The sequence below is a fragment of the Chiloscyllium plagiosum genome, unplaced genomic scaffold, assembly GCF_037043375.1.
Source record: "Chiloscyllium plagiosum isolate Xiang-an unplaced genomic scaffold, Cpla_swu_hap1 HiC_scaffold_45, whole genome shotgun sequence".
Taxonomy (NCBI): domain Eukaryota; kingdom Metazoa; phylum Chordata; class Chondrichthyes; order Orectolobiformes; family Hemiscylliidae; genus Chiloscyllium; species Chiloscyllium plagiosum.
This window is the reverse complement of record NW_028270183.1, coordinates 8254543-8276345: the sequence shown is the minus strand read 5'-3', so window position 1 is coordinate 8276345 and position 21803 is coordinate 8254543. Positions and strand designations below refer to the sequence as shown.

Here is a 21803-nt window from a genome sequence, read left to right as displayed (position 1 = left end):
GTTGAGTCAGTAGTTAGGAAGGCAAAAGCAATGATGGCATTTATTTTGAGAGGGCTTGCATATAAAAAAGCAGGGATGTACTTCTGAGGATCAATAAGGCCCTGGTCAGACCACATTTGGAGTATCATGCATAGTTTTGAGCCCCATATCTCAGGAAGGATGTACTGGCCCTGGAGTGTGTTCAGAGGAGGTTCATGAGAATGGTCCCAGGAATGAAAGGCTTAACATATGAGGAACGTTTTGAGGACTCTGGGTTTATACTTGATGGGGTTTAGAAGGATGAGGGGGGATCTAATTGAAACACATGGAATACTGAATGGTCTGAACAGAGTGGATGTTGTGAAAATGTTTCCATTGGTAGGAGAGACTAGGATCTGAGGTCGTAGCCTTAGAGTAAAATGGAGACCTTTTTGAACGAAGATAAGGACAAACCTCTTCAGAAGGTGGTGAATCTATGGACCTTATAGCCAGAGAAGTTTGTGGAGGCCAGGTCATTGAGTACATTTAAGACTGAGAAAGATAGATTCTTATGTATCAAGGGGATCAAGGGTTACAGGGAGAAAGTGGGAGAAGGGGGTTGAGAAACTTATCAGCCCTGATTGAATGGTGGAGCAGACTCGATGGGCTGAATGGCCTAATTTCTGCTCCGATGTCTTATGTCTTATAGAATAAAGGCATCTGGCGCCTGTATTTGGGTCTGTTCTGTACCTGATCCTGAGATTAGTAAATGAGAAAATACTTTGCTTATGAACAATGACAGCTTGCCTCTTTACTTCAAGTAACTTTCATAATAATTGAAAAATGGGTGTTCTGAACATGAGTTGGATTAATTGTGTCGAAATGTGCACTCAAATTGAGTCATAAAAAGTATAAAATAAGGGAAAATTTACAAATCAAAGTTTTGTGGCTTTAAAAGAAAAATTAATTAGTCGAACAGAAATAGGGCATTCAGCTCAATTGGTCTGTATTAGTACTTACGATCCACATGACCTGTTCCAACCATCTTCATCTCACTCAATCAATATGACCCTCTTCTAGCTTTTGTTATCCAGCTAAGCTCATTGCCTCAAGCTTGCCTTGAGACAATGAGCTTCATATTGTCACCTTTTCCTGGCGACACAAATTTCTTCTAAATTTGTTCCTTGATTTACTGGAGATTCTCTTATTTTTATGGTCCCTGGTTTTGGTCTCCCCTCCCCCAATGGGAACACCTTTATTATGCTTTCCCATTGGCCTGCTCTCAGCTTTCTGTTTCTACAGAGGAGAGTTCTGGCCTGTTCAATCTTCTCCAGTTGACAGAACTCCTTGGTTCTGGTATTATCCTTACACACCTGTTCTTTTTGCATCTTCTATATCTTTTCCTTTGTAACATGAAGACCAGAGCGAGTTTTGAAAAGACTTGTAGGTCAGGTTGAGGTTCTTGATGTAGGTTTGCTCGCTGAGCTGGAAGGCTCGTTTCCAGACGTTTCGTCACCTTACTAGGTAACATCTTCAGTGGGCCTCCGGGCGAAGCACTGTTCATGAGTCCTGCTTTCTATTTATATGTTTGGGTTTCTTTGGATTGGTGATATCATTTCCTGTGATGATGTCATTTCCAGTTCTTTTTCTCAAGGGGTGGTAGATGGGGTCTAACTCGATGTGTTTGTTAATAGAGTTCTGGTTGGAATGCCATGCTTCTAGGAATTCTCGTGCGTGTCTCTGTTTGGCTTGTCCGAGGATGGATGTGTTGTCCCAGTCGAAGTGGTGTCCTTCCTAATCTGTATGTAAGGATACTAGTGAAGAGGGTCATGTCTTTTGGTGACTAGTTGATGTTCATGTATCCTGGTGGCTAGTTTTCTGCCTGTTTGTCCAATGTAGTGTTACAGTTCTTGCACAGTATTTTGTAAATGACATTAGTTTTGCTTCTTGTCTGTATAGGGTCTTTCAAGTTCATTAGCTGCTGTTTTAATGTGTTGGTAGGTTTGTGGGCTACCATGATGCCAAGGGGTCTGAGTAGTCTGGCAGACAACACATCCATCCCAGGACAAGCCAAACAAAGACATGCACAAGAATTCCTAGAAGTGTGGCATTGCAACCGGAACTCTATCAACAAACACATTGAGTTAGATCTCATCTACCACCCCCGAGAAAAAGAACAAGAAAAACATCACCACAGGAAATGACATCACCAACCCAAAGAAACCCAAACATATAAATGGAAAGCAGGACTCATGAACAGTGCTTCACCCGGAAGCCCACTGAAGATATTACCTAGTAGGGTGACGAAACGTCTGGAAATTAACCTTCCCATGAGCAAACCTACATCCATGAAGACCAGAATTTTGCACAATACTCTAGTAATGATCCAACTAACACTCAAGAGATGTTTAGAGTGACATTTTGGTCTCTCAATTCTATCACTTGAACAAAATGCAACCAAAACAAGGCCAACCTTTTAAAGTCACTAGTCATTTCACATACTTGAACATGAATTTCTCAGTCTGAAGACTCAAGTCAAATAAGGCTTCAGTTGGTCTGCATTTATCTATGTAGTGTCACAAAGCTAGTCGTTTTTCTCAAAGTTACTATTTTCAGAGAGGTCATAAAACAGCCCAGGCTCCGAAACGGCTGAGTTGGTGCAGAGATGGTTTACTTGAGCCCTTTTTGTTTACCCCTAAACAGATGATTTTTCAGGCCAAAGGCTTTCATGCTTTAGAAATAACTTCTGTAATGAAAGGGGAGCGGCCAGTCTTGGCAGCTGAGGGTTTTTGGTTCAGTTACAGGAGGGTATGTGTGAAACAAGGTGCTGGACTTCTCTCTCTCCTTACGAACAGTAAGCTTGTGCCATCTTTTACTGATTGTGTTAAGGGACATATGTGTTTTGGAACAGCATCATTAAGTCAGATTTGGATTGGATAAGTTATTGGGTATTCTATTTTCTGTTCTTTGTTTCATTCCATAATATTGTAAATAAACTTTGTTTGTTTAAAATTTGGCAGTCGACCCAGCTAATTTACTCTGGGAACATCCATTATACACCGAGCTAAATAAATAGCAAAGTTACAATCTGGGCGATCTGCTTAAAGAGGTTTTGAGAGGTGTGGCATAGTCCATAACAATAGAAAATTCCATTTCCATTCATGAAACCTTGGAAGGAACAAGACTGAAATATCTAATAAATTACAGGAGTGAATCTAGTAAGGACAAACATGTGACATAAACCCAAATAAATAGCTGTTAAGAAAATCAAAGAATTGGTGAAAGGATTTGTTTTATTTAATTAAATATATTCTTTCTTCGCTTCAGGTGGAGAACAAAATCTTGAGGTTGATATCAAGTCTCCAAGTGACATTCTTCTAAAAACAGAGCTTAACACATTCATCAGTGTCCAAGGTACATTGTAATGGATAAAGGATTGCTTCTACACAAAATCTCATGTTGTTTTCTTATAGAGGCTGAAGGGGCAAGCACATCTTCAGTGTCAGAAGCCGAAAGAAAAATGTTCCAGAATCTGTTGCTTTAATTATGCCTGCTTACCTCTGAAGTCTTGCAGAAACAGGAAATACAATCTTGAGACGCTCTTTCAAACATTGTTTCAGAAGCGAATGGGTTTCACACTGAACTGATGTCACAGTTTCTCGATTCAGAAACTGGAGAGACCAGCTGGGCAACTTGTTCATAGCAAGCTTTCCTTCAACTCAGCTTGCTCTTAGTGGGTCTCCCTCTAACATGGCCTTTTCTCAGTAGGCTTTCATCCAACTGAACCAGATAAAACAAGAATCACACCAATCTAGATACTGTGTTTAAAAAAAAAACAGCCCCAGCAGGGTCTACAGCAAAGCAACCAGTCATATGCTTTCTCAGAAGTCTTTTAAAATAAAAATCCGCCAATTACCACAGTGAGCATTCAGTGACGTGTTTTAAAGAAACCATTCCAGGCATGTCCCCAAAATTTGTAATTTGTGTTTTTTCAAACTTTTTTTTCAAAACTTAAGTTATTTTAGCAATATTAAATGTAAAAGATCTTATAAATAAATGTTAATATATGAACAAAAACTTGAGGACAGAAATTTGAAGGATTATGAGTAAAGTGTGGAAAATGGGGATAAGTAGATATTTCCACCAAATAGGTGTATAAAAGCATAAGAATTAAAGGCAGGAGTAAGCTGTCAGCCCCTTGAGCATGCTCTGCCATACAACCACTCTTCACGACCACTTTCCTGCCCTTTCCCAACAAGGCCATAAGAGATTGGAGCAGAATTAGGCCATTCAGCCCATCCAGCCTGCTCCACCACTCCATTGTGGCTAATGTTTCTCAAGCCCATTCTTCTGCTTTCTCCCCCTAATCCCCGATCCGCTTACTAATCAAGAACCGGTCCAGCGGTCTCTATTTTAAACACACTCAATGACTTGGCCTCCACAGCCACATGAGTTTCACATACTAACCACCCTCTGCATGAAGAAATTCCTCCTCATCTTTGTGTTAAAGGGTTGTCCCTTCACTCTTCGGCTCCGTCCTTGGGTCCTAGTCACACAGAGTCTCACCCACTCCTGATATAACAAAGGCATTCATCCCTGGGACCATTCTTGTCAACTTCCTCTGGACCCCCTCCAAGGGCAGCACATCTTCCCTTCGATATGAGGCCCAAACCTTCTCACAATATTCCAAATAGTGTCTGACCACAGTCTCACACAGCCTCAGCAGTACGTCTTTAGTCTTGTATTCCAGCCCTCTTGAATGGAGTTCTGACATTGCATTTGCCTTCCTAACTGGAGAAGATGTGACTGGATGAGGTGTGAATGGCAGGACAATGAACAGCTGCCATCCAGAAGAAAAACAGGGCAGAAAAAACATGACAGAAACATGTAAAGAAAAGGAACTAATATGGGGGTAGAAATTATAGACTCCAATCCTTGATCTAATTGTTGAACATGGATGCATACAATGTACCTAGTCAAAAGATGAAGCAATTTAATTTCCCTTTTTAAGCGACAATCTCTGATGCTTTGGTGCTACCATCCCTTTCATCTTATTTTAAAAAAAAAGTTTATAACTTTTTTCAGTTCGGATCAATAACCTGAAACATGAACTCTAGAGTCTGCGTCATTTCGCTTTTGTACTTCATAACGTATTTTTGTTAACGAAACAGGAGACATTTTAGCCCAAACAATTGAAAATTCCATTGATGGAGCCAAGCTGAGGCATCTAATTAGTGTTCCTGGTGGCTGTGGAGAGCAGAACATGAAAAATTTAACCCCAGGAGTGCTGGTCACCAAATTTCTGGACAAAACGATGCAATGGGATAGAGTGGGAATTGACAAACGAGGGACTTCATTGAATTACATTAGACAAGGTACATTTCACTCTTTTTGGACTCGTGTTGATAGATTTATTGCTGTCACATGCACAGGTCGTTCTGCTATAATGTGCATTTCATTGATGCAAAATTGTCATAACATGATTGAACAATTAGGGGCACCGTTTCTAAAGTGTGTATTGGCTATAACATGATTCCGGCCCCATTAGTATGACTTGATTTTCTTATAACATGGGGTTGCATGAGAATGGAACCACTGCATTATATCAGAACTGACTGTACTGAGATTTAGTGAAAAGTGTTGGTTTTCGTGCTATGTAGGTAGATTGTACCATACAAAGTGCATCAGGGGAACAGAACAGGGTGCAGAATGCAGTTTTACAGTGTCAGCCACAGAGAAGGTTCAGAGAGAGAGATCAGAATTAACATTTCAAAGGTTTGTTTAAATGTCGCATAACAGCGCTGAAGATGCTGTTCTTTATACGTGTATTCAAGACTTCATATCTTCTGCCCAACACGAGGGTGGAGGAGAGTAAAACTGGAATGGGAGGGGTCTTTGATTATGTTGGTTGCTTTTCCAAGGCAGCGGGAAGTGTAGATGGAGTCAGTGGGTGGGAGGTTGGTTTGTGTGATGGACAGGGCTGTGTTCACAACTCTCGGTAGTTTCTTGCGGTCTTGGGAAGCAGTTGCCAAACCACACTGTGATGCATCAGATTGGATGATTTCTATGGTGCATCTATACAAATTGATTGGAGTCCTTGTGCACATGCCATATTTCCTTAGCCTCCTGAAGAAGGACATACGTTGTTGTACTTTCTTGACCATTGCGACAACATGGGTGGACCAGGACAGATTGTTGGTAATCGTAGCTCCCAGGAACCTGACAGTCTGGACCATCTCCACCTCAGCACCATTGATACAGACAGGGGCGTGCCCTCCATTCTGCTTCCTGAAGTCAATGACCCAGCTCCTTTGTTTTGGTGCCATTAATGGAGAGATTGTTGCATTTACACCACGCTGCTAAACTCTCAATCCCTTTCCAGTATTCCGTCATTTTTTGAGATCTGAGCTACAATGGTGGTACAGTCAGCAAACTTGTAAGTGGAGTTGGGGCAGAATCTGCCCACACAGAATATGCGTGTATAAGCAGTACAGTAGGGGCCTGAGTACACAGCCTTGCGGGACACTGGTGTTGAGGATTACCATGGAGGAGGTATTGTCACCTATCCTTACTGATTGTGGTCTATGCTTCAGGAAGTTGTGGATCCAGTTACAGAGGTCGGAGGTGAGACCTAGGTCTCGAAGTTTAGAGATGAGTTGGTTTGGAATTATGGTGCTAATGTTTGTTAAGTTAACGAATGTCATGTTTTAGAAAATGAATTTTATATGTTGTTGCACATGGAGACCGTCAGTAATGATATATTATAATGGCAATAATGTCTCATAAGCTAAGTTCTATCAGGCTAGAATGTTAATGCAATCTATTGGTAATGAAGTGGCAATGGCAGAGGTCTTGTAGGTATACAGACATGTAAGTAATGTGGAGTAGGCAGGCAGTAATTGTTGCCTGGTGAAAAAGTGATAGGTCACAAAGTTTGGCAAAATAAATCTCAATGAGTGGTCTAGACAGTGGGCTACAAAAATGGGGCACTGGAAATTGTTGCTTGTAAGAAGACATTGACAATGTCTAGTGTACTCTCTTGGAGACAGTGATGGGGGACCGACAGTGTTGATCTGGGAGAGGGAGAGCTGAAGGAAGTTTAAGAGGTGCTCTGGACAGGAGCAGGTTTGTGTACTGATCAGAGCTGGAGGACAAATAACCTGAATGGGTCACATAAATGTGACACTGTTGGATAAAAGCAAATTACTGCGGATACTAGAATCTAAGGGTCAGTTAGACTTGAAACGTCAGCTCTTTTCTCTCCTTACAGATGCTGCCAGACCTGCTGAGATTTTCCAGCATTTTCTCTTTTGGTGACAGAATAACAGGATCTAAGAGGAGCAGAGGGAAAAAACAAATAGATGATATGGACTTTATCAAAGAATGCTAGACAAGCATTTTTAAAAATTCCTTCATAGGATATTGAATTGAATTGAATTGAATTGAATTTATTGTCACGTGTACCGAGGCACAGTGAAAAGCCTTACCTTGCGAGCAATACAGGCAGATCACAGAGTTAAGTAACATAGATAAGTAAATAATAGGGAAACAGCGGCAAAAACAAAATCACAGGTATCGATGAATCTTAAGAGTTTGTGAGTCCATTCAGTATTCTAACAACATTAGGGTAGAAACTGTTTCGAAACCGGCTGGTGCGTGTGTTCAGGATTCTGTACCTTCTCCCCAATGGTAGAGGTTGTAGAAAAACATTGCCAAGGTGGGATGGATCTTTGAGGATGCTGGCGGCCTTTCCTTGACAGCGGGGCCTGGTAGATGGATTCTATAGATCGGAAGTTGGCCTTTGTGATTGTCCGGGCCGAGTTCACCACTCTCAGATATGGGCGTCGTTGGCTAGGCCAGCTCTTATTACCCATACCAGTGTCAACCACATTGTTGTGGGTCTGGAGTCACGAGTAGGTCAGACCAGATAAGGACGACAGTTTCCTGCTCCGTAGTGAACCAGATGGGCTTTTCCCTGACAATCAACAATGGCTTCGTCGTCATCATTAGACTCTTATTTCCAGTTATTTGTTGAATTCAAATTCCCCCATCTGCTGTGGTAGGACTTGAACCCAGGTCCCCAGAATGTTACCACAGTTTCTGCATTAATAGTCTAACGATAATGCCAATAGGTCACACCCTCCCCTTTGCACATGTGAACGGAAGTAGAATTCAGTTTACAATGTCACAGTAGAGGGGAAAGTTAAAAATCACATAACGCCAGGTCATAGTCCAACAGGTTTGTTTGGAAGTACTAGCTTTTGGAGCGCTGCTCCTTCTTCAGGTAGCTAGTGGAGCAGATACATAGGACATCATAGTGGAGGAGACAATGTCCGAATTATAATCTGATAAAAGGAATGAAAGAATATACAAGTCAAGAAAGATTAGTATGCAAATCAAGAAAAGAGCATGCAAGGGGAGATGATGGCATAATGGTATTATTGCTGGACTATTTATCCAGCAACCCAGGTAATATCTGAATCCTGCCACATCAGATGGTGGCATTTGAATCCAATAAAAATCTAGAGTTAAAAGTCAAATGATAATCCTGAAACTACTAGGAAAAACCATCCAGCTCACCAATATGTCGAAAAAAATCGCTGTTTTCCCCCAGCTTCTTATCTGTTTCATTTTGTATCTCCAGAGTTAGTTAACTTTTGATTTTCATTTAATTTTTCCCCCACTCAGGTTATACTCAGCAACTCGCATATCGCAAAGCTGATGGTTCCTATGCAGCATTTCTGACTCAGCCATCTAGCACATGGTATGTTACAATGAAATAAAATGTTGCCTTTCTCTCTCTCTGGTCATCTTGTCTCTCCATATCTCATAGAATCTCGCTTCCATCAAATGTCTTGGGATGTTTCACCATGTTACAGGTGCTAAACAAATAAAGTTTTGCATTTCTGATTTTGTCTTCTGACCAAATAATTCTGGTGTCAAAACTTTCATGATGCGTCACTAGATTGCATGAAATGCATTTGTCAACTAAAGACAACAACAAAAAAATGAATCAAGCTATATGGATACACAAGGCAGTTTAAAACAATCCGAGCATAAACATCAAAGCAGTTTCAACCTGGTTTCCAATATCGTCCATCACAAACATTCAATCCCAGTGAAACTATATGCCTTTCTGAACTCTTCAGATAACTCCTCCCAGTCTCTTATCCTTGAACTGCAGAAGTCAATTTTTAACAATTCAGAGGGTCTAAACTCTGTCCATTCTAACAGCTTGAAAGCTTCTACACAAACTCTTCTGAGTTGGAAACTTCTCATTAAAGAAAGCACTCTACTAAGGAAAGTTGTTCCCCACTGAAATGAAGTTTGTTCTCCTTCTAATAGATAACAATTCTCTTCTGAACTCAGTAGCTACAGTGTGTACTATCTACAAGATGTACTGTAGGAATTCACCTTAGACAGCACCTTCTAAACCCATAACCACTTCCACCTTGAAGGACAAAGGCAGCAGATATATGGGAACACCACCACCTTCAAGTTCACCTTCTAGGCACTCACCATCTTGACTTGGAAATGTATCGCTGTTCCTTCAATGTTGCTGGGTCAAAATCCTGGAATTCCCTCCCTAACAGCTTTGTGGGTCAACCCACAGCAGGTAGACTCCAGCAGTTCAAGAAGACAGCTCACCCCCACTGTCTCAGGGAGGCAACTAGAGACAGGTAGTAAATGCTAGGCCCAGCCAGCGATGCCCACATCCCACAAAATGAATAAATTTTTAAAAATCTTAATTCTATTGCTCTGAGTCAAATCAAAACTAATTGCCTTAATGTGTTTACTCTTTCTGTCATAGACTCAATAGTATAAATATTTTATCCATTAACATTATAGGGACAGCTGGGTTATGATACACAATGATACCAACAGCCCCATCCAGCCTGAAGTTAACATAAGGACTCTACTCCCCAATGTCTGCCCTCACATGAGGCATGGTAGCCCCCAGGTTAAACTATCACCAGTTTTTTTATTCACTCATGGGATGTCAGTGTCTCTTGGCAGCATTTGTTGCCCATCACTAATTGTCCCAGAGGGCAGTTAAGAGTCAACCATGTTGCTGTGGGTCTGGAGTCACGTGTAGGCCAGACCAGATAAGGATGACAGTTTCCTTCCCTAAAGGACATTAGTGAACCAGATGGGATATTCCAATAATTGTCTCATGGTTATCATTAGACCCTTAATTCCATATATTTTAAGGCATTTGAATTCTGCCATCTGCCAGGTCCCCCAGGTTATTAGCTGAATTTCTGGACTAATACCTAATGATAATACCACTAGGTAATTGCCTTTCAGTTGTCTCTCTTTCTTGTGAGACAGCAGGACTATGATGACCTTACCTCTTACCTTTTTCGATATTTGGACAGGAAACTGAAAGGTTGAATTTGGGCCAAAAAATATTATTTCTGTTGACCTCCAGATTAGGTGGAAAAAGTATTTATTTGGATTTCAACACTGAAAGAGTGGCCTTTTCAGTTTTCAGTGGGAAAAGCTTCTTTCAATTACTTTGCTCCAAAAAATGTTTCATAGTGAGTTTCTCTTGCATTTCCTTCCTTTGCAGGCTGACTGCATATGTGCTGAAAGTGTTTGCGATGTCGAACAATTTGATCACAATTGATGCAAGACATGTTTGTGAGGCTGCTAAGTGGCTGATATACAATAAACAGCTCCTCGACGGTCACTTCAAAGAAGATGCTCCTGTTTTGTATTTAAAAACCATGACTGTATGTTACATGTTTCTTTTTCATTCTTCATTATTCTAGCTGGCTGGATTAAGAAAATCATAGAATGAATAGGTGTAATCATAGAATGAGACCATTCAGCCTCTCACACCAGTGCCAGTTCATAGAACCCCTACAGTGTGGAAACAGGCCCTTCAGCCCTACAAGACCACACCAACCCCCCCGAACAGTAACCTACCCAGACCCCTACTCGATATTTACCCCTGACCCTACACATCCCTGACCACTACGGGCAATTTACCATAGCCAATTCACCTGACCTGCACATCTTTGGATCGTGGGAGGAAACCGGAGCACCCGGAGGAAACTCACGCAGGCACAGCAAGAATGTGCAAACTCCACACAGACAGGCACCCGAGGCTGGAATCGAACCCGGGTCCCTGGCACTGTGTGGCAGCAGTGCTAACCACTGAGCCACCGTGCCATCCTCTTTGAAAGATTTATCCAGTTACTCTCTACTCTTTGTTTTTACCCCAAATTTCTCCCCTTCACTGAATCCCCTAATTCTCTTCTGATATTTCCTGTTAAACCTGCTCCCTTCAATCCACCAGGTAGTGCATTCCAGATCAAAGTGACTCACTATATTTAATAATGAAAATCCTCTTTGACTTGCCTCTTGTATGAATAACTTTAAACTGGGTCCTCTGTTTAATGATGCTCATGGCACTGGAAACACTTTATTCATTTTTAACCTACCCATACTCTGAAAGATTTTGAACACCTTCATCAAAACTTCCTTTAACTGCCCCTTTCATCCTTTTCCATCTAAGGACTGCCTTATCCCACCATAACTTGTACATCCTGCTTTCACCCTCCACCACTGACGAACATGCTTTTAACCATTGTCCCACTGGTCTTCTGGACGTGGTACCTAAATCTTTCTGCTTTCATTCCTACTCCCTCTCCAAAATCTGTCATCACATTCTTTGTTCACCAAATCATAGACTCATACAGTACAGAAGAGGCTCTACCATCGAATGGAGTCCATTTAGACCGGGCTCCACTGTAAATCATGCTAAAAAATTCTTGGGCTATTTGGTAAATTTATAACATTCAACCTCTTTATGCTTTGTTCAAAAATCCAACAAGAGAAGTAAGTGTCAAGGTATAATGTTCTTGGTAAGAACTTTGGTTCTAAAATGTTTGTCGTGTAAAATTCACATTTTTGTTGGATTTACACAGTTGTTCTTAAAAATAACCCCAAAGAACTACAGGTGCTGGAAATCAGAAACAAAAACAGAAATTGCTGCAGAAACTTAGCAGGCCTGGCAGCATCAGTGGAGAGAGAAAGCTAAAAGACCTTTTAGCTCTCTTAACTTTTAACAGAACTTTTAAAGCAGGGTCACTGGACCTGAAAAGTTAAATTAGATGTTCTAAATAGCCCATGTTGTTCCCTCAGATGGATTTGAGGCTTTACCTTTTAATTTATGATCTTAATTGTCAGACATTTCTGTGTCAGTTTTTTTTTGGACTTTTAAATCAAATCTTGGCTGAGCAATCCATTTAACTGCTTACACATTAGGACTAATTCTAATGTGAGGAAGTGTCTGAATGAGATGTTTTATGTCTTGTGTGTTTGTTTTCTTTAGGGGGAACTTGGTGGATCTGAAAATGATGCTTCCTTAACTGCGTTTGTGCTCATTGCAATGTTTGAGGCTGATATTATTTGTTCACCTTTTGTCGAGGTAAAGGAGCCTCCTCTGTTCATGTAAGATAAGATGCAAGTCTACAAGGCAATATTACTGAATTTATCTTCAATTTCCTACTATCGCTACTGAAAATTTAATTGTTTCTTAAGTCCACTGCAGTCAACCATAGAACATAGAACATAGAAAAGTATAGCACAGAACAGGCCCTTTGGCCCACGATGTTGTGCTGAGACTTAATCCTAATGTAAAATATAGTAACTTAACCTGCGCACCCCTCAACTCACTGCTATCCATGTGCATGTCCAGCAGTCGCTTAAATGTCCCCAGTGACTTTGCTTCCACCACCTCAACTGGCGATGCATTCCATGCATTCACAGCTCTCTGCGTAAAGAACCCACCTCTGAGGTCTCCTTTAAACCTTCCTCCTAATACCTTCAAACTAGGACTTCTCGTACCAGTCAATCCTGCCCTGGGGAAATTGGTAATGTCACCTAAGTGGCAATTATTCAGCACATAAACTTTGGAAGTAATTACTAGCTACTCAACTCGAGGAACTATTGCTAAACTTGACCCTGCCTACTGAGATCTGAGTGAACAGGGCACATGTCTGAATGCCCATGCTGAGACACTACCACTTTGCCTATTCAACACTTGATGAGTAAAAATCTTTCAGCCTGAAGGATGCAGGGAAAAGTGAAACTGATGACGGACGCTAAAGATCAAAAGAGAGATTGGAGCCCTGGGGAAGAGTTGTGCGGAGCTGTATAAGGAGGATGGGCAATAGAATAAGGGAGGTAAATCAGTAACAGAAGGGATTGGGAGCAGTAGGCTGGAGGTGAGGAAGGGTGTGCAGAGGGAGAAGTGGAATTGATGGCTGGGGTTAAATGGAAGGGTATGGGTGAGACTGAAAGTTAGGTCATTGAGAGCGATAAAGGTGGGTGAGAAGAACAGCACTCCACATTCATTCAATGTTGGTTTTGTAAAGCTGTTCCTGCATTATGAAGAATGATACTGTAGGATTTGGTGATTCCGAGATGTTGAGCATAGTTGATTTCTATAGTTCTTAGAAACAGCTGTTTTATAGCCTGCCTCACTTGCTGTCTTTATGTGAGTATAAAGGCATCACTATTAGATTATTTTCTCGTACAGTATTGCATAAAGTGCTATGACTCTCTAAATTCCATCTACAAATTCTTCACTCTTCCTTAGTGTCCATTCTATGCGTCTATGTAGTAGATCTTCCTACAATACTTTTTAATTGTGATGGACTCCATATAAATAAAAAAAAAACTTATGGGGAAACTTATTATTTTCAACTTTTCATATCTTATTCAAAGTCCAACAAGATCCTGAGAAATAACCAGGTTAGAACTGATTTTGCGTTTTAATTAATATTGCCAACATGAAGATTTTCTCAATACACCAGTTGGTAACAATTGATGAAATTTCATTGGAAAGTTTTCTGATTTAATTTTGATTTGTTAATTTCAGAATTATAAAGACAGTATCACAAAAGCAGCAGAATACCTGAAAAACCACATTGATAATCTGAAGAGGGCATATTCTGTGGCAATAACAGCCTATGCACTCTCATTATTGAAAATCAACAAACTGAACACCCTGATGAAATTTGCTTCAGGAGGTAAGTCTGATTAGTAGCAGTGTACACATTTTTCCCATAGTTCCGAATCTTTGTATTGACATTTTGTTTAGCTGTGTAAATTTGGGGAATCTTTCAGTAAATGAAAGTTAATGTAAGCTGAGGATGAAGAAAGGCAAGCTACAATCCTGAAACCTGAACTCAAGTTCTGAAATCACTGCACTGATGAAGTAGTGACCGTTGTCTCTTTAACTGATCAGTAATTGAAGGTTCAGGAGTGAAGTTGGTTTATTTAGTATTGTGAAAGTGGCTCATGACAAAGCAGCAGCCTGGTTTTCGCCATGCCTCAGTTTGTATTCCACTGTGTCAGAGTTGACTGGGTGATAACCGTATTTGGCAATACACCTGATAGTTAGTTTCAGTCCATTCTGTTTCATGTCTGTGAAATATTGTTTTCTGGGTCACCAACACTAGAACATCCATGCTACAGCTCCCAGTATCAGTTGCGCTCAGATTGGGAGGCAGATACAGAGAGGCTTGAGCAGAAAATAGTACTAGTAAGTCTTTTTAGACATTTACCACGATGTCAGTAGATGGTAACTTCAGTTCCAGCACTGTTATTGGTTTAGGAAGCCTAATATGTTCTGACTAATGAGATGGAGGAAGAGGAGGAGATTGAATCTGCCCTTTGGCTGTGTTAATGATTGCAAATATAATATTTCTTCATTTGTGTCTCTAACCAGAAGCTTCATAAGCAGAGAGAAAAGCAAAATAATTGTCCCTTACTGTAGATTGTTTTGAAAGTTAGCAGGAATCCTGAATGTGTTGCTGGAACATTTCAGTGGCGAAACACTTTCTGTTCCTTTTTGTGTTGGCTGAAGAAAAAACAAAATCAACAAAATTTCATTTTAAAGTGAATACCTACTGTTCGTTGTCCAATGAATTATTTATGCCTAATTTTTCGAAGCTCCAAAACAGGAGGCTGTTGATTTTGTGTCTACTGCTCTCTTTGCCACTTGTTCAGAAGGGATGAGGAATTCCCCAGGAGTGCCTTGCCCCTGGAATTCTAATCCCAGTCTCCTTGGGAATGCACTTGAAAGGAGGTAAGGTACCTATCTGCCTGAACAAGATAAAACATTCGCTCCAAGGAAGTTTGTTTTTGGAAGAGAACCATACACCAGTTTATCACCAGGAGAAAGTAAGGATTGCAGGTGCTGCAGATCAGATGAAAGTATTCTGATGAAGGGCTTATGCCCAAAACGTCGACTCTCCTCCTCTTCAGATGCTGCCTGACCTGATGTGCTTTTCCAGCACCATACTCTTGACCAGTTTATTACCAGCCAAGGACTTAAGAAATGTTTGAACTTAAAGTTTAATTTCTTTATTTTCTCTTCAAACCCAAGAAGGTCTGCAATGTGTAACTTTCAACCTTTTTTCATATGTTTTATGCTATCCCATAATTACTGCAACATTAACTTTTAACTGTCCCTTCTTTCTACATTGTACTTAAGATTCTGTACTTACATACTTGTACCTAAGATGATGCTATGTGTGGTACTTTTGAACTTGAGTACACATGACAATAAAATCAAATTTGAAATGATTGACACACTTACTTTGAATGATCACCATTTTAAATTCTTTCTCTGTACCTTTTAGACCAATCATACTGGACTGATACCGGTGAAGACAACTCTTTCTACACAGTTGAGACTACAGGATATTCCCTTCTCACTCTTGTGCACTTGAAGGAATTTGACAAAGCCGGCAAATTAGTGAAATGGTTGTCTCAAAGGAGCAAGTTTGAAGGTGGCTACAGAAGCACACAGGTGACAACATTTGTCAAAAACTCTTTGGAAAATTAGCAATGTTTAGCAGGAATCTTGGAGAGTGAGATGTTAAACCTGTCTGTTGTGTTGCTATCAAACAAGAAATCACCAAAGGCTTCTAAAGAAGAAAGCTTTTTATAGATGTTCAGCCCATCTTTCAGGCAGCTAAGGGAGTTCATTGGGCAATGCTTTCAAGAAATGTTTTCAAACCATTGTAGTGTATAAGAGCCACAAGATCTGATAAACCTGAGAAAAATCATGTTTTTGTGTTTGTTTTTTGGATGTTGTTTGTGGAGCAGGGTTAACCAGAACACCCAGAGAATCCCAAAGTGTGGTAAAGAAGGACAATTGCACAATGCTGTGAAAGAGTGCGTGGGCTTCCCCTCACTATAACGATGTGTTCTTGATCTAGGATGTTTACAAGCATCAGGCTCACTTTAATAATTCTGTCAGGATATTTGGGAGGCTCACCTGGAGAAAGCATGGTCATCACCTGACTGCAATGGAGCCAGGAACCTGTTGCAATGAACGCCCAGCTAATGTTTTCTCAGATAGTCATGAAAGGAAAGAGTCATAGAGGTGTACAGCATGGAAACAGACCCTTCCGTTCAACTTGTCCAAAATATCCCAACCTAATCTAGTCCCACCTGCCAGCACTTGCCCATATCCCTCCAAACCCTTCCTATTCATATACCCATCCAGAAACCTTTTAAATGTTGTCATTGTACCAGCCTCCACCACTTCCTCTGGCAGCTCATTCCATACACGTACCACCCTCTGTGTGAAAAAGTTGCCCTTTAGGTCCCTTTTAAATCTTTCCCCTCTCACCCTAAACCTATGCCCTCTACTTTTGGACTCCCCAACCCCAGGGAAAAAGACCATGTCTATTCACTCTATCCATGCCCTCATGATTTTATAAATTTCTATAAGGTTACCCCTCCAGGGAAAATACCCCTAGCCTATTCAGCCTCACCCTCAAACCCTCCAACGTTGGCAATATTCTTGTAAACCTTTTCTGAACCCTTTCAAGTTTCACAACATCCTTCCTAAAGCACGGAGACCAGAATTGAATGCAGTATTCCAAAAGTGGCCTAACTAATGAAATATTGGCCCACTTAATCATTTACTCTTGACACACTCCACCTGCTTCTGCAATGTTGTCAGACTGTTAAACCTTGTATCTATGGTTACTGAGGTCAAGTGACAGCAACTAGACTGGATAGCGTACTTCCACCACTTTCAAAATGTTCGAGAACCTCTGACCAGATTTCTGCACACCCAAAATGTTGATGGGAATTGCAAAGTTGAAATGAGATTTAGCAGTGATTCCACTGATCAGTACCATCTCTCTTACTGAATTTCAATGGAAATCTTTCACCTAGTCTTTCAAACACAATGAAACGAGCTAGTTTTATTTATTCCAGAAGGGATGGATTCCTTATAATGCAGCCACCTCTTACAGTGCTGCACTGATCAGTCTAATTCAGTACTTAGTCAGCCTACACATTAAAAAAAATGCATCTACCTGAGTCAAGCTGACACAGTTTTCAGTAACCAATTGATACATACAGTTATTTCATAAATGTAAAGAATTATTACCTCTTAACTTGACAATACAATCCAGTTTTATTTGTCAGCATTTCACTTCCCCAGTAGGTATACACTGTAGCTTGTAAGAAAGGGCACTCACCCACAAGTTTCCCTCCAACCAGAGGCGAAAATGATTGAAAGGTCAGAACACATCAAAAGTGATCATTCATATGAAACAGCGTAAAATTATTATTCTATCACTTGCACAAGTTGCAGATTTGTGATCTAGCACCGACAAGATAAAGGGCAGGAGGTCCATTGGAATATCACACCTACGAGTTCCTTCCTTGTCACATGCCACCCTGATTTGAAATTACACTCAGCCCAGAATTCCCACTCCACAGTACTTTGGGTGTATATGCACTACATGGACTGCAGTTGTTTATGAAGGCAGCTCACCACTAATTTCCAAGGGGCATCTGGGTTTTCTGTGTCTGAAGGGTTTAATGATTAACTTGTACGTTTTCCTGTAGCCATTATGACTTTTAACAGAAAGAACACTGACAAAGATAGTCCCAAAGAGCTAATGGGAATGTGTTTGCATTGAAAGCTTTATGACTAAGCAATGTAAATAGTTATGCTTTTGGCTTCAGTTTAAAAATTGACTTTTTTTCCTTTTGGTTAAAGAAAATACCCATAACTTGAAGAAAAACATGTTTTTCATTATTCGGTTTGGCAGCTCTGTGGACCTGATTGAAGTCAGGTGTGCAAAGCAGTTACTCCTGAGGAAGGTAGTTAGTTAGAACTGTTAAGAAGTAGATTATCTCAGAGTAAAGGATTTAGTCAAAATTCCAGACCAGAGATATTTGGTTAAAATTCTGAAGGGATTATTTGGAGCTCAGAAAGTTTTAGACTCTAGGAAAAGGTTATTAGATTCTTAAGATTTGAGGTGAAGTTGGAATTAAAGTAAGTGCTATGGATATTTTCTAGAAGGGAATTTGATCTGGAAGTGAAGGGGTGTCTTTGGATTTAATGTCATTATAACTTTACTGTATTTTTCCAAAGTTTGAAACTTGCGTTTTATGTAATTATTTCACTTGATTTTCTTTTGTGCGTTAAACTTCTGATCTGACTTGTAAAATATTAATGTCAGGTAGGGTCATAAGTTTTGCCATTTTTGAAGATTTCTCCTGGTACCTCTTGATTTTTCTCCAAGACTTGTAATTGAAGCTCAAAAAGAAATTGATTACTCAGTCTTATTGCTTTAACAAGACATTTTCAACTTTCACTAACTTAAATATATTTGACAATATTTTTCCCTCTTTTCACCATCCTCCTTCCAAACGAAGGTGACAATGGTTGTTTTACAAGCTCTGACTGATTACCAGGCAAATATCCCTCAAGAGAAGGAAATTGATTTGGATGTTGTCGTAAACATTCCTGGCCGGGCACTTCCTGTTCCATGGCATTTTAGCTCAGCAAATAGATATATCACCAAAACAGAAGAGGTTAGTTATTGCATAATGTTGAAAGTTTATTTTAACACAATTATGTTTGATCTACCCTAAATGGGCATTTGTGCTTACTGTTGTTTTGAGCATATACATTGGAATTTTTGCATTTGCACCTGTTTCTCAGTGTAATACTGCTGTCTCCAGTGTATTAACCCACTTTGCATTATGTTGCGGTGAGTTGGCTGTGGAGAATTGGGTCATTCATTCCTCCTGGTCTGCGCCTGCATTTATGTTTCACAGCATCTTCATTCATCCGACTTCATGAACATGCACTGCAGACATGTTTCCAGGAGCTATGTTGCTTAAATCCCGTTTTGCTCAGCCGACAATTTCAGTGTCGGCTATCTCAGGAGTTGACAGTTTTGCATGGTGAGGTCACTGTAGTGGAGCGGAAATCTTCACAAAGCATCTCATATCTCCTGGAGCAGGTATTTGAACTTGTCTCTCAAGTTTGTTTGTCCAGGCTTCTAGATTCCTGCAACAGCACCTTCAAAAACCACATTCTGAAAATGCTGACTTGATGAAATAAAAATGTCAAAATGTGAGAAATATTCAGTAGATCCGGCAACACCTGTAGAATCAGAATCAAATACTATTTCACAGGGGTATAGGAACAGGAATAGGCCATTCAGCCTCTTGAGTCTGTTTCTGGTCTGTGACGTTTCCTCAACTTATGGTAATATGAACTGGAAAGTAGTGAGAAGGTGGAGTCTTTTTGCTGACAGTTTCGCAAGTGTTTCACCCCATTCACAATTCCTGGAACGTTTGAAGCTGCCCACAATAACATACACCCGTACCCTACAACCACAAAGCTGTGGGGAGGAAGTGAGCACTGCAGATGCTGGGCTCAGAGTTGAAAAGTGTGATGCTGGAAAAGCACAGCCGGTCAGGCAGCATCCGAGGAGCAGGACCTGTTCACCTGGAACCACAAGGCTGTAGCCAACAAACATTTCTGCCACAAATGTAAGGCAATGACCGTCTCTAACAAGAAAAATCTCAGTATACCCCTGTCGGTCCTCCATGAACTCACTATTATTCAGTTCCTATCATTGATACATGATGAGGCTAAAAGTGGACCAAACCTTACAACCAGACCAGAGAGATTAACATAATGTAGAGCAATGAACTATGGGTGCTGGAAACCTGAAACAGGAATTCCTGGAGAACCCCAACAAGCCTGGCAACGTCTGTGGAGAGAGAAAACAGAACTAACGTTTTGGACTCGCTGACCATTATTCAGAGCAGGTATGAGACTGCATTCCATCTTAACTGGTTCCCTTGCTGATTCCCCAAAATCTCTCCAGCATCCAAGAAACTCAAGTTGGATGCAGCACCTGTATACAGCTTTATGTGTGGAACCACGCATCACTCAAGCAAACTGAGCGTCTGAGAGAAAGCAGTTTGCTTGTTTGGCACTCAGACTTTAGATTGAACTCCTCAATCTTCACGGAACTGAGGTATATGAAGTAAATGTTGTGTTGCAGCAATTCACCATATTTGCCTGAACGGTAATGCTCACCCTAGTAAACAACCACCAGTGTGATGAATGAGAAGAATTGGACCATCTTACTTTGCACTTAAATCCTGATGTAATGGTACCACGGTGAGACCACCATCACTTCAAAGATTACAGTAATGTAAAAGGAGGCTCCCTTTAATTCCCATGGCCATGTCTTCCTGAGAACAAAGATTGAAAACCAACAGAGAGCCTTTCCATTTTTTCTTGACATTCCCAGTTTTACTGACCATTAAAAAATGAAGCCATTCTCATTGACGAATTAAAGGAATGATTCATTCCTTTACAGTTTTTGTTGTGTTATGTTGGCATGATATCTGGGTAAATGGCTAATCTGCATTCTCCACGTTTCAGATGAAGAACATTGGGAAGTTTACAGTGAAAGCGAAAGGAAAAGGTCAAGGAACGTTGAAGGTGAGTGTTGGTTCCAAACGCTGATTATTTGAGAGCTCTGTATTGCCAGCAGATTTTAGTTCATGTTGTAGTGATCCCTTCATGGCTGAGGATGGTATGTTAAATGGTATCCAAGTAGTCACTTGGTAGTACAGGACAGGAAGGGAAGGCTGTTAATAAATTATACAGTATTCTTGATTTCACAAATGGGGAATAGAGTACAACAGCAAGGAGATTATGCTAAAATTGTCGAAGATGCTGGTTCAATTTCAGCCGGAGTTTTGTACAGTTCTGAGTACCGTACTATAGGGAAGGGGGTGAGTGCATTGGAGAGAGTGTGGAAGAGGTTTGCAAGCAATGTTCCAGGAATGAGGAATGTTATGAGGAAAGGTTGGAGAAGTTGAGACTGGAGAGAAGGCTGAGAAGAGTTCTGTTGGAAGGTTTCAAAATCATGAGAAACCTGGGCAGATTGGATAGTGAGAAAGTGTTCCCACTTGTAAAAGGGTCGAGAACCCAGAATGGACAGCGAAAGATGCAAGTGTGAGGTGAGAGAAAAGCTATTTCAAACAGTGTTAAGGTTGGAACGCACTGCTTGGAAATAAAGTGGAGGCGTATTCAACTGAGGCACTGGTGAAACCATTGGCTGGTTATTTTAAGCAGAAGCAGTATGGGGAAAGAGCAGCAGCTTAGTACAAAGTTAAAATGCTCAGAGAGCGAGTGCAGAAATAATGGGTTCTCTCTGTGCCCCATCAACTCTGTGAAACGCCTCAAACAGGTCACCCAGTAACCTTCCCTTTTCAAGAATAGTACCTCCACTCAGCTCTGGGATAACTCTGGTGAATCGCTGTTGCATCTTCTCCCTACTGCCTTGAATCCATCTTAACTGCATTGAGACTAGAACACCTAAACTATTCTGCGTCGAACAGAAAATAATTGCATTGTACTATTAAAGCATCAATCGAAGATAAATTCAGGCCAAACTGGGCTGTGGTAGTGCAGAAAACCACCCGGGCTCCTTTGCAAAACAGGAACAAACTCCTTCAACAGAGAATTCCAGCTT

General features: G+C 40.7%; 1 protein-coding gene across 1 annotated transcript in view; it reads left to right on the top strand.

The window, feature by feature from the left end:
- The window catches only part of LOC122552262 (complement C3-like), a 124903-nt gene that overhangs the window by 71281 nt on the left and 31819 nt on the right, over positions 1 to 21803 (top strand). Inside the window, exons 23-31 of the mRNA XM_043694949.2 lie at positions 3286 to 3372; positions 5130 to 5333; positions 8647 to 8722; positions 10532 to 10694; positions 12302 to 12397; positions 13853 to 14003; positions 15621 to 15790; positions 18670 to 18828; positions 20705 to 20764. Coding sequence (XP_043550884.2) covers positions 3286 to 3372; positions 5130 to 5333; positions 8647 to 8722; positions 10532 to 10694; positions 12302 to 12397; positions 13853 to 14003; positions 15621 to 15790; positions 18670 to 18828; positions 20705 to 20764 — 1166 coding nt within the window. The remainder of the gene's footprint in view (positions 1 to 3285; positions 3373 to 5129; positions 5334 to 8646; positions 8723 to 10531; positions 10695 to 12301; positions 12398 to 13852; positions 14004 to 15620; positions 15791 to 18669; positions 18829 to 20704; positions 20765 to 21803) is intronic.